This window comes from Bombyx mandarina, chromosome 09 (assembly GCF_030267445.1).
Source record: "Bombyx mandarina strain Sakado chromosome 09, ASM3026744v2".
Taxonomy (NCBI): Eukaryota; Metazoa; Arthropoda; class Insecta; order Lepidoptera; family Bombycidae; genus Bombyx; species Bombyx mandarina.
The window spans coordinates 14,074,264-14,088,047 of NC_143216.1; the positions used below are offsets into that span (position 1 = coordinate 14,074,264).

The window sequence follows — 13,784 nt, forward strand, 5'->3', positions numbered from 1 at the left end:
AACCTTCAGTTTCCCTAAAGAGGTTACTGAATCGTAACCAGGCCACGGAAGCTAATTGGTCTACATCAGGCCCTGTGAGACCCCGGTAGAACCTACCGTGTAATTCCTTGCTTCTCCATACGGTTATGCGATCTGAAATACTCTCTACCTTCAGCCTCTTCCAATTCCCGTTAGCTAAGGATAGCGGAGTTGCCCCTTATCGACTGCAACGACATCCCGATACATATTCACGTTCATCTTAAGGAAATATTCCCTAAGGTTGTATATCTCTCGGTTATGTAGATCCTTGGCATTCAAAATACCACGACCCCCACATTTCCGAGGAATATACAACCTCATTACAGACGAACGTGGATGATGCATTCTGTATGCCGTTAACAATCGCCTGACTTTTCTGTCCAGTACGTCCAGCTCTGATTGCGTCCACCTTAGTATGCCAAAGGAATATGTTAACATAGGCATGACCCAACCATTATTATTATTATTATTAATCTGTTAAAGATGTTTCTTTTTAAATAGAAATTGGTTTCGGATGTTGCAAATTCAAACCCTATCTTCGATCTAGTACGAGTGATATTAATGTATCGGTTCTTGACCAGTTTTTCTCATTGAAACTTCACCAATTTTTTATTTAATTATTACAGAACTCTAACATTCCCGTCTCCTCGATGAGGAGCGCCATTTTTTTTTACAGAGGATTGCAATTTTTTTGTCACCGGGTTATGCTTTTAATCTATTTGTTTATTACGTATAAAAACCTTCAAGCGCTCAACTGTCCCAAACAATGTTTATTATAAATACATATTTTGCTAACCAAGTTTTCCGTTACGCAGTGTCCGATCACGTACCGACCCGACACAGTTATATAGAACGTGCTTTAATCACGGTCGGCTCTTACAACAATTACATTGTTTTCATGTACATAATGTCTCGATAGTACAGTGTTAAATATAAGTTATGCTGTGTAAAATTGTAGACACTGGACGTTGCGTGTATACCATTATAGATATAATTGTAGACGAGAAAACGAAACGCACTATTACTGAAAATATTTAAGCTACTGCTAAGATGAAAGCTACGATTCATTGACGCTGTTGATTGGAGTACATCGTTTGGACGGTAGTGAAATATAAAAAGGCGCTCTTCCAATTATTTAGATTAATCATTAAATGACAGTATGACAAATAGTTTCCAGAAACTCTGCGACTAGTTCGTTGAACAAAAACTTTTGGAAAATAATCTATATATTAATAAGTGAAGCAAAAACTTTGTATCCCTTTTTACGAAAATTGCGCGGACGGAGGAGTATGAAATTTTCCACACTTATAGAGAATATAGAGAAGAAGTGCACAATGCTAATATTTTTTTTAAATAATGCATAAAAGATACATTAAATCAATAAAGAAAACATTACACACACTACATACCATCTATTTGACGCACACACGCATGCAATCTATTTATTGTTAAACTTTTGTTCTTGACGTCTGTTGTCAAATTGAGAATAGATTAAATATTGTTTGCCCTTGTTAATCTTTTTTTAAGTGTAGTCTTGGCGAAATTTGTGATTATAGAAGTATAAAATACAATCATAATAGTGTACAAACTTACAATTCCGATTAATTATAGTCGAATTTCGACTACTGCAGGACCTCTAGTACTAGTTATTTTTTGTTGAAGTATTTTTAAAGAACTCGACTAACATTTAAAACATAGTCTGATTATTCGGGGGTAAATTGGGCATAAGAGTTTAATAATAACGCAGTGTTTTGTTTCTAGGTATAGCGAAGGCCTGTTTGTTGCCTAAATCTGTCTGACTGTTCGTATTTCACAATTTATAAAGTGGTGAACCAATTTTTATAAAGCTTTAAATTAAATTTAGATTAAAAGCTAGTTCAATCGAAATTTGATTCAAATCTGTTAAACAAAAGAGCCACTTTCCGAATTGACGTAAGAATTCGCAACATTATATACATTACATTAATGGTGCGTTTGATTTGAAGGCCACTTAATGCCTCCTAAGACTGTTTTCTTTCAGGCACAAGGTTTTTTTTTTTAATTTCTTAGTTAATCAAGATAGCATAACACGCATCGTAATACCAGTTTTTATTACAACATTTTTCTAAAATTTACGTCGATTACGCCGTTACGAGAAATTAGATTCACCGAGAGCGAAGTAAAAGTTTTAATTACGTTTATATTAGCACTACTCTTTAAGCGGGCATCTGTAATTGGAAGCATTCACTTTTGTTTAAAAAATGTTAATATCTATGGAATCTTCAAGACATTTTTGGATATTACCTAGTTGTTGAGATCATACCTAACTGTTGTATTGGGGATGTCTATGGGCGGTGATAGATTTTTAACTGCCAGATGGACCAAGGTGTAAGATATAATTTTATGGAGACCAGGGTTAGATTTAATGTATTAGATACATTTCGTGTTTTATTCCGTTATTGACATTTTTTTCTTGTGTGCGACAATAAAATGTTTCCATATATTTCACGATAACACTGCTACATCAATAGTTGACAAACAAAAGAAAATGGATCGACAAACAGAGGAGATAAAGTTATTGCTATATATGCTTATTTTTACCTAATTAAACATAGATATATTGGATTTGGGATCGATATCAAAGTTAGTTGGCAGATAAAAAGCGTTCTATTACCATTGGGTGCATTGAAAATATATGTGAAATATTATAAAATATTTAAATCGTGTTTTTTTTTGTTTTTTTTTTTTAAATATATCTGATGTTTTTAAGTTGTCTCTGCCTTAACTAACATTATAACTGTCTAAGTTATCGGAAATGAATCTCTTACGCCTTGCACACTACCTAGTACCGAATATTAGCCCAGTCCAACAATGAAGATGTAATGTAAACATAAGCAAAATATGAGCGGATTAGATAACAAATTGTCCGCCCCAAAAAATTCAATTGAAACGCCGCCATATTTACAGACAATCAGTTTCTTTATTCTTCTGCAACTGAACTGTAAGTACCAAAATATTAGAACCGATTTTACTTTAGTTGGACGTTAAAATCACAGCTCTACTTAGCCTGGAAAATTGAACAAAGAATAAGAGGCTGGATTCGCCTTAGTGGTTCGGCAAAACAAATTGAATTTTAAACGGCCGTAGTGGGCGCATTGCACTTTACCGAATATTTATTACAGAACTTTGAATCGTGGTAACTGTTATAAAATATTTTTATTATTTATACTATTAAAACTAATATGCGCTTGGCATATTAGTTCTGATAGTCGGGTGTTCGCGCGATAAACCTTAGACCTCAATAAATAATTTTATATTTTTTTTGTATGACTAATGACATTGTGTCACTTGTCTGTCATTATTTTTTACTTATTCCAATTATTACACTCTTTATGAAAAACGCAAGCGTATTTTAATTTACTCTATCTATTAAAGAAAATTAATAAGGAAATGAAACCCATTTGCCGAAACATCGGGTGGGTCGTGGAAAATTTAACAAGCCTATCTTGAGGCATACGATCAAAATTTGAATTATATTTAAACGATACCTTGACCTTGAAGGATTCGCGACAGAAATAGGCTATCTTGTCTATTGTTGACCGCCTTTGCATTATATCCATAACGTCAAAATAAGTGCCCGTGGGTGGAGTTAAAGTATGTACTTAATTTAAAACAGTAAAATTGAGACATTAAATCTTTTAAGTTCTTTATCAAATCAAAGTTTAATAAGCAAATTTAATATATTATGATTCGTTCCAATAATGTGGCCATAAAACAATAACGATTACAATTCGTAGCTCGCGATATGGACCCGATTAGAATACATTTTTAATTAAGTTGAAACCAATAATTTTTCACCCACGCATGACGCCAATAATAACAGTCTCTACTGTTTGAATAAAATAGTTGTCATTTCAGTAGTTTCTTAATGGTTTTTTTTTATACGATATCGCAAGAATTTATATTAAATGTAAAATATGTTATAATTATATATTTTTAGCATAATTAATATTCACGTGAATGTTTAACATTTTACTAACGTATTTTGAGCAAATCTTATTGAACAATTCAATCATACTAAAAATATCCAATTACAGAACATCTTAGAACCCAACAATGAAAAAGATATTCTCATATCGTTGTATCCTGCCGTGTTATTTTTTGTGGATCATGTTAAAATGTTTACAAATATAAATTTGCTATTAACGCACGTAGAACCTCTTGAAGTAACTATTCAGTATTTCTTGGGCTTGCTGACATGTCTCCTTGTCAAGAATTTTATGATAAGCAATGATGTATCTGTATCCCCATTATTGCCGAATGTCATTGCTCGTTTTTCAATTCAAGCAATAAAATGTTTAATTAAACGAACTCCAATTTTTATTGCATTACATTCCGTTCAGTTCTCGGTGCAAGATTCAAAAGTAGACTTCACTGACGACAAGAGAATCTAGCCAATGACGTGATAGGTCAACAGCTCCTAGAACTTGAAGCCGGCGCGCTATTGGCTGATGTGAGTTCGCGGTTGCGACGCTTTAAAATTGATACTCAACGGTCGAATGCAGAAACGCGAACTTCACAATCTGACGTTGGACGTTTTAGCATCCTGTTCTCAGCAACTTAAGATCGTTTATTTTTACATTTTTGTTTAACATTATTGTTTCAACAAAGTTCAGCGATTGTACTTGTACATATTGAATTTTAAATATGAACAAAAATACCTTATTTGTAAATGTATTTGTTTTAAGGTAACGTTGAAAAATCACTCATAGTATATGACTAAAAGGATTGTTTCAAAATTAAGCTTAGTTGAATTTAGCTTGCCAAATTTCAGAACATTTATTTAAATTCAATTCATTCAACTTGATGGGTATAATGAAAACTAAAACGGCGTAAATATGTATGTGAATAATTGGTATGATAGACGGTTTATAATAGTGTTAATTGGATTATTTCCAAATTCGATTTTTTCGATCATTCTTTTCGAGATTTCTTTATCCAACGAAAACTTAAGACTATAAGCATAAGATTCAACAATGAAATGGAAACAAAGAGACAAGAAACAAAGGGTCATTTTTCCAAAGCCGTATTATAAAGTCGATGCGATAGTCCCAAGCGTTGCCATTCCTAAGAACCAGTTGGTTCACTCCCTGAGATCAACCTCGAAATAATTTTGAGCTAGCCTTGTGCTATTGTCGCTACTTTACCACTCTTTTAACTATACTGTATTAATTTTGTCCATTTCATTTACTAAACCTTCGTTTAGATCTGCATACAGGATGTTACATTTTCATGTTTATTTATATTTCTATTTGATTACCATTATTTCAATCAATTCAATGGTATAGGGACTTGTAGACGCGGCAAAAAAATATGTTGAACTTAAAATTGAAACTTTGTAAGTAATCCCCTAAATAAACATTTACTTTAAATAAATTAACGAATATCACCTTGTTTGTTTACAAAGAAATAACCGTCTTCCTTTACAATAAGCAGTCACTAAACTTACTATAGATGATTTACGTCAAACTTAGATGATTTAACGTCAAAGTTCACTAATATTTATTCGTATCGAATGGATATCGAAAGCTGATTTTCGATTTTGAATGAGGCGTCTAAAACAGTCTATTGGTCGACAAAGGTCAAGCTTGTCAATACGAGCGGTCGGCGTCTCGTCGATTCTTTGTTATTGTATATCACGAAAATAGTTTGGACTTACGGGTGAGTAGTAGTGGATACGTATAATAATGTAATTTAAGCACACCACTTATGCGAGAAGATATCATGTATATCGTAGGGTGAAAATCTATTTGGTTTTAGCGATATTTCGTTTAATACGCGACATTTATCTTAATGTAATTAAAGGTGCGTTTTATTCGGTATTAGTACATAGTACATTTTTTTTTTTTGCTTTGATTGGTGGACGAGATCAAAGTCTACCTGGTGTTAAGTGGTTACTGGAGCTCATAGACATCTATAACGTAAATTTCGCCACCCACCTTAAGATATTAATTGTAAGGTCTCAGTAAAGTTATAACGGCTGCCCCACCCTACAAACCGAAATACATTACTGCTTCACGGCTGAAATAGGCAGGGTCGTGCGTGGTACCTACCTGTGCGGAATCACAAGAGGTCCTACCACCAGTAATTACGCAAATTATGATTTTGAGGTTTTTTTTATTTATTGTTTAGGTGGTTGGACGAGCCCACGGCTCACCTAGTGTTAAGCGGTTACCAGAGCCCATAGATATCTACAATGTAAATGCCGCCACCCACCTTAAAATATTAGTTGTAAGGTCTCAGCATAGTTATAACGGCTGCCCCACCCTTCAAACCGAAATACATTACTGCTTCACGGCAGAAATAGGCAGGGTGATGGTGGTTTAAAATATTTACATATGTATGTAGATATTATACGCCCAGACCAAGAGTAAACAAATCTGTGGATCAAACGCATGTTTTCCCGATATGAGAATCGAACCCTCAACTTTCGGTACAATAGTCAGGGTCGCTAACTACTGCACCACCAAGTCGGTCAGGTAATGGCCATGGGCTCCGAGAGCCAATGAATGAGACGATGTCGGTCGTGAGCTCCAGTGAATTAAGTCCGAGTGACGTAATCGTAAACCACAATTAGCCATGATACAAATCATATTTTCTGATTTCTTCTAAATCGTGTTTCGCGTGAGGTAGCTTGTGCAACAAAACTATTCAGCTTACTTAAAATTAGGCATTCAAGTTACGTAAAATAACCGTGATCAGTGAGAGTCGTTCGAAAATGTAGATTTTTTTTTCTTTTTTTTTTTTTTTTTTTCGTTTAAGCAAACTAATTATAATTTAACGTAGCCAGTAATATAGAACGTATTCTATTCTTTTCGTTCGAAGGATTACATGTTGTTAGGTACTGTGGTCGCGTTTATAAAACCTTTCACAGCAAGTTCGTGTGCCTCTGACATTACCAATATTCGTAAGCGACAAACATTAATTTTTTTTTTATCTTCGCAAGTCGCAGACATACATAAAAGTACATACTTTTATATATCTTGGTGTTTGCGTTTTTTTTTTGCACAGAGAACGAATGAATAGTATCTTGAAGATGTATCTTTGTGAAGATTAAAACTCAATTCAAACAAACTTCCAGACCTCAAGATAATATTAATTCTTTCTGCGTGAAAAGAAACGTAAAATTCAAGTTTTTTTTTTTTAAACTTTAGCGTTAGTTAACACTATATTCAAATAACATCCTAGTTGCCCGCGACCACCAAAACTATGGAAAATATTCAAGACGTCGTAAACAATGAAATGTAAATAGTAAACGCGAAATATAGTAGTTTTAATTTTCGTATTAATTAATTACTAGTGACGAATGTGTATCGTAGACAGCACAAGTGACGAAAATATAGAAGACTAATCTATCTCAAAATTTAAAATTACTAAATCTGCCTCATTACCTGACTAGAAAAGTGCATACGGTGCAAAAGCTAATTTAAAAAAAAAAAACAACGTAATTGTTTTTGCACACACATGCGTCGATCCCGCTTAACCCATATAAGTAAAGGCGTAATGACTTACCTTCAAGGCGCAAAAAATACAGGACGTGCCAAGACAAGCGTGACCGGTCAACTCGCGGAAACTGCGCCGGAATATATCCAGATGCCACAGCACCTGTCGACAATAAAAACATAAACATCAATCAAAATATTAACACATACATCAACTGGATAATTAATCACAATATCAATTTACACATACTATATTGTACATCTTAGAATACATCATTTTACGTAACAGTGTCTCATTTTGAAAGGAATTAAATTTAGAAAATATCTTAGTTACTTAAGCACTTATAGTTAGTTATTAATTACTAACTATAAGTGCATCTAAGCTGCAGCGAATTGATTAATTGACTGTTAGTACGGTGCAATATCCCAAAATATATTTTCATTGGTTTGAGAGATAAGCAAACCTTAGCCACCACTAATCACGGAACCCAGCAATATCAGGGGCACATCCAAACTGCTCAGAAAAAAGCTGTGTATAAACAAACTACCCTTCAGTGGTGGGTAGTGTCGTCTGCTTTAGCAGCGGCATGGTGATTTCAAGAGCAGAATGAGTAGTACCTACCCCAACGCAATTGACACAAAAAATTAATATCTTTAAAGATTGTTTGAATAACAAAAATTATTCCGGGAACTTTATTTTGTATGCACGTGGCAACGCGTCAGGTGTTAGCGGCATGTGATGTCGCAAAAAAAAAACAACTCATAAACCCTCTTCCAGGGAGACCGTTAAAAGCTGAATATAGACAATAAGAATATATAATATAAACTGACGCTCCTTATTTGGTATTGAACACTGTGCTAGGGACGTTTAAGTAGGTAACGTTTTTTATTTGCTCCAGATGATTTGTACATATTATTATTTTTAATATGTTTTTATAAAATCATGCAAACATTTGTTTGCTTTTGAATATAATCATGCAAACACATATTTTGTTTGTATTTTATGATCGTTGTACGATGTACCACGTCTACAAACCACCTTCGGTAACTTATAGATCGAAGAGTGATGTACAACATGCTATACATATATACCGATAAAATGCATCGTAATTAATTATTTTTGAATTACAAATTTAACCGGCGAAACCAGAGTCCGTCTAGGTAGTTTTTAATAATAAATATATAAATACACCGTCAATAATTTATAAATACTCCGTCATCGCACTTTATTATAGCCTAAAACAGTATGAGCAGTTACGGAAATGGGCTGAGAGCTGACATTTATTTTCAAAAATCATATTCCAATAAAATATTCTGTTAAATCGAATACACACATCCTACACATTTCCTGTCTGTTCACCCACGCGGGATTCTTGCAAAACGTCACCGAGGTCAAAATGTTCTAGTTTTAATAATTCCTTTATAACCGAGTGTGTGAAATATTTGAGACATGCGGTCAGATGGGTGTAGCATAAATTTTGTGCAGAAATACAAAATATTAATTACCGTTGAAACAAATGGTTCACAAATGGAAATCCGTTTAAAAAAATGAAAAATATATAATAGTTTACAAAAACTAAAACAATACGCTTTTATAAAAAATCCAACTAAAAAAATGAAAATAAATTTTAATAAATTTGAATTAAAAATAGTGTAAGAAAAAGTTATTTTATTGTAAAAAAGCGTGGGTTAGTTTTCAGGATATTATCAAAATAACCCTTCTACTCATATCTGTTCATAAAATATTTATAATTCTGTGATCAGTGAGCGATACAAGCAATCATTAAAACTAAACAAAATATTTATAACTACTGATACCATGCACCCCACGCTTTTTTGGTACAATAAAATTATTTTTTCTTACACTACTTTTAATTCAAATTTATTAAAATTTCTTTTCTATTTTTTAGTTGGATTTTCTATAAAAACATATTTTTAAAAACTTTTTTTAACTATTATTTATTTTTCATTTTTAGTTAAATTTTTTTTTTTTTATTTTTTTTTTAAATTTTGAATTGTCATCGGTCCTTAATAAATATGCTAAATTTCAAGTTCATCCGACCTTTTGAAGGGTTTTAAAATCATGTTCAAAGATTCCGTTATATACTAACATACATACACGTCTGAAGCTTATAAAAGCGTATTATAAACAATGCACGTTTATATGTTACTCGCAGAGAATTGTTTTTAAATGTATCAACTCTTCTTATGCTTTGAAATATATTATATCGAACACTGTAATTGCAATTTGTAAGAAACATTGTATTATTATTTTAATTGGTGTAATATTGCACCTTACGATAATTGAAGATTCAGAGCAGCGTGCGGCTATGTCGATCGGTTTTTTGCATGTTTTTCGGGGCAGGTGCATTCATTCCGTCTTGCAGATGTTTCGATAACAATACCTTATTTAATTTAGTAGCAGCATTCATTTCTGCCCGTCCTCTATATACCCTTCACGACTACCTGCTTTTAATGTCAAGGTCTACAATTCGATTTTGCTCACGTTTTTCCCGATACGTGTAGTTAGTCCGTGCATCAACAGTTTCATTCATAAAATCAACGGTCATTATAAGCTTATTTGAATTTATCAAGATATATTAATTGTACTTGATGTGTACTAGCGTGTACCAAACTATTGTTTTTGTATTAATTACAACATAAATTTATATTTTTTTACTTTTCATCTTTACAGTTACTTTTTTTAGACACTTCTCGGTACTTGTGTTTAATTACTGTATGAAATGAAATAAAATACATATTGATGTTAAGAGGGTATATTTTTAATCATAAAAAATAGTCATATGAAACATATGAATAGGCGATAAAATCAAGGCCTCTGAGATACAGCGTAGTTTTATGAGGAGTGTCGTTCGATTAGGTATACTACCAATACAACTTTGAAACTTTCAGACAGAGATGAAATACACTTATCAAAAACTTGTTTTTATTTTCATTTATACACGACCCTTTAACACTATATATCATACAACATGAATATTTCTTATACACTATGTAATGTTGTCTAAGACTTTAGTTGTTTTATATTTTATCGTATCGAAGTCGTCGTGGCCTAAGTGATAAGACGCCCGGTGCATTCGTGTTGAGCGATGCACCGGTGTTCGAATCTCAGGCGGGTACCAATTTTTCTAATGAAATACGTACTCAACAAATGTTCACGATTGACTTCCACGGTGAAGGAATAAACATCGTGTAATAAAAATTAAACCCGCAAAATTATAATTTGCGTAATTACTGGTGGTAGGACCTCTTATGAGTCCGCGCGGGTAGGTACCACCACCCAGCCTATTTCTGCCGTGAAGCAGTAATGCGTTTCGGTTTGAAGGGTGGGGCAGCCGTTGTAACTATACTGAGACCCTTAGAACTTATATCTCAAGATGAGTGGCGCATTTACGTGGTAGATGTCTATGGGCTCCAGTAACCACTTAACACCAGGTGGGCTGTGAGCTCGTCCACTAATCTAAGCAATAAAAAAACAAAAAAAAAATTAATATAACAAACTAAACAGCTCGGCGATGTCAATAGTAGTAGCACATAGTCGCGTATCAGTAAGAAGGAGTGAAGCATATGGTGATTTTAGTCAGTCACGTCACGAGGATACTGTTAGCTCGTATAAATCTGCACTACGCAGGTAAGTGGCACATTACGCGTAACGGTAATCGTAATTTGCTGTTCGTAAATTTGCTCTTTAAGTCGAACTTAATTTGCCGTCAATTGTTTTACGAATATATTCAATTCTGAATTCTTAGAGCGTATCAGCTCGGGTATCAATCAGGATGTACAAGTGTGTGAAGCTCAGCCTGAAAATTTGAGATGTGAGCAGTTTTAGCAGTTTTGTCCGCGCGGGTAGGTAGCACCACCCTGCCTATCTCTGCCGTGAAGCAGTAATGCGTTTCGGTTTGAAGGATGGGGCAGCCGTCGTAACTATACTTGAGAACTTAGAACTTGTATCTCAGGGTGGGTGACGCATTTACGTTGTAGATGTCTATGGGCTCTAGTAACCTTTTAACACCCGGTGGGCTGTGAGCTCGTTCGTCCACCCAACTAAACAATAAAAAAAAAATTGAGCAATTTTTTTTCTGCCATATCGATAAATTTTGCGATCGAGGATCACATTACAAATGTTAATAAATAAAAAGAATTACAATAAAATTGCACATCTTTAGTTACATATATAATATATGTACTACGTAACATGATATACAGCTTATAGTCCTGAAGAAAGAAATTAAAGTCTTCTATTCTAACTATGAAAGATTGGTATAGATGATAGTGCAGCATATATTAATGAGTAAATCCAGCCCTGACATCACTTCTAAATAAACAATGGACGGAAAATAATCATTTTAGAGTAAAGAGTAGTATTTAGTAGAATGTAAAATATTCCATCAAATAATAAACCGGTGAAACTACGCTACACAATACGTAGAGTTTAAACAGGCACACACACTTTAACACTAAACATACACGCTCACTTTTATAATATGTAAAATACTACGAAAAAGAAGTTTACTTTTACTATTTTACCTTTTTTGTATGAACGTGAGCATTTCGTTGTATTCTGATAAAAGTATCAGAAATAAAAACGACAAAGGGTCTGTCCTTGAACAAACAACACAGAAAGTCCGTCTACATTGGTTGTTTGGGTAGAATAGGCTTTGCCTTAGAACATGTTAAGTGACCCTATAGGGTAATATTTACGTAAAGTTGAGTCACAAGAAAAGTCGAATATCCAATTACCCTTTTATTTATGAAAATATTACTGAAAGACATTTTTAAACAGCATTTTTACTTGAAAAATTTTAAAATTCCTTTTTAGTAGGGGTATCCATTAATTTCATAAATGTTATTGTTTAATTCCAGTTGCTAATTTCTCTGATGTCCACGAACAATTCTGAGAAATCAAATCGTATACATATTTACAAATTTATATTTTGTATGTAAAATCTTACTTCACTAATAATAATATAGTTAGTATAAAAGTTAAATGAGTTTTTTTCGTAAAACAAATTTTTTCAAGCTTGTGATAAGCAAATGGCGTTTCCTGCTAATGTTGTATCTCTAATGTTTCGAAACATGGTAATTTTAGAGAACTTTTTGTGTCAATATTGAACTTGATAAGATTAAGTAGACAGGTGCGAGATAAAGAGGCGCAAATTGAGTACTTATTTTAATATTGCAGTGTACATTTTTCATACATACACAATAAAAGGGTAGGCAGCGGCTTTGGCTCTGCCCCTGGCATTGCTGAAGTCCATGGGCGACGGTAACAACTCACCATTAGGTGGTCTGTATGCTCGTCTGCCAGCAAGGGCAATAAAAAAAATATTGTCAGTTTTTATAATCTCGTTTGACAACTGAAGTGGAAACTAAAGACTAGACTAGTTTAATCACGACAGGTGAACAAATATTCTGAAAATGGAGCGATTTTTTCCCCCCTTCCTATTCGCTGTTAGCCTAGGGGGGTATTTCAGCTACGCCCGGATGGATAGGTGAGCTCACGGGCTCAACCTGAGAGAATTTTCCAACACTAACTCTAGCAAGTGCTACGCAGAATCTACCACCGGATCGGAATCGTGACTCACTGAGAAGATCCCACGAGAAACTCAATGGGCTCCGTCTATTGGAAAGGAGTGAAAATTCTGCGCAAGTTCATTGGAGGAGACTGTATGTAACAGCATTGAGTCGCGATTAGCTGATAACTAGAAACAAAACAGATTGACAAACTAAAACATCAACACACAGAAGTAATCATACGGAAAACAAAGCTTTTTTTGATTGCTTTGATGGGTAGACGGGCTCACAGTCCACGTGGTGCTACCCACCTTGAGATATAAGTTCTAAGATCTCAGTATAGTTACAACGGCTGCTCCACCCTTCAAACCGATACGCATTACTGCTTCACGGCAGACATAGGTCCTACTACCAGTAAAAAGCTAGCTATATTATATTTAAATCGCTATCAATACCTGTCGACTGCAACGTAAGAGCACACCACAAACAAAACGAAAGCCTCCATCAATTTGTAATTACTAAATATCTCCCTAACAATTACAAACAGCACACGAATTTCTCAAAAGCCGAACAGCACGCGCTCAACAAAAAAAGAACCTGATAAATACAGACTACAAAGCGATAGCCAGTTTATTTACCAAGTCAAGTTAACGAGTTCGACCGCCGTTAACGGGACTGGCGACTACCAGCGAGTTACACATCTATTCACTAAACATAGAGTGAAATCTTCAAAGGCGAAATCAATTTATC

The 13,784-nt window shown here is 34.1% G+C and overlaps 1 protein-coding gene across 2 annotated transcripts in view; it reads right to left on the reverse strand.

Moving 5' to 3' along the window:
• The window catches only part of ec (ubiquitin specific peptidase echinus), a 124,113-nt gene that overhangs the window by 35,083 nt on the left and 75,246 nt on the right, over positions 1–13,784 (reverse strand). For both annotated transcript variants that reach the window (XM_028170261.2, XM_028170269.2), the window contains one exon: positions 7,570–7,662. In XM_028170261.2, the coding sequence (XP_028026062.2) occupies positions 7,570–7,662 (93 nt within the window). The remainder of the gene's footprint in view (positions 1–7,569; positions 7,663–13,784) is intronic.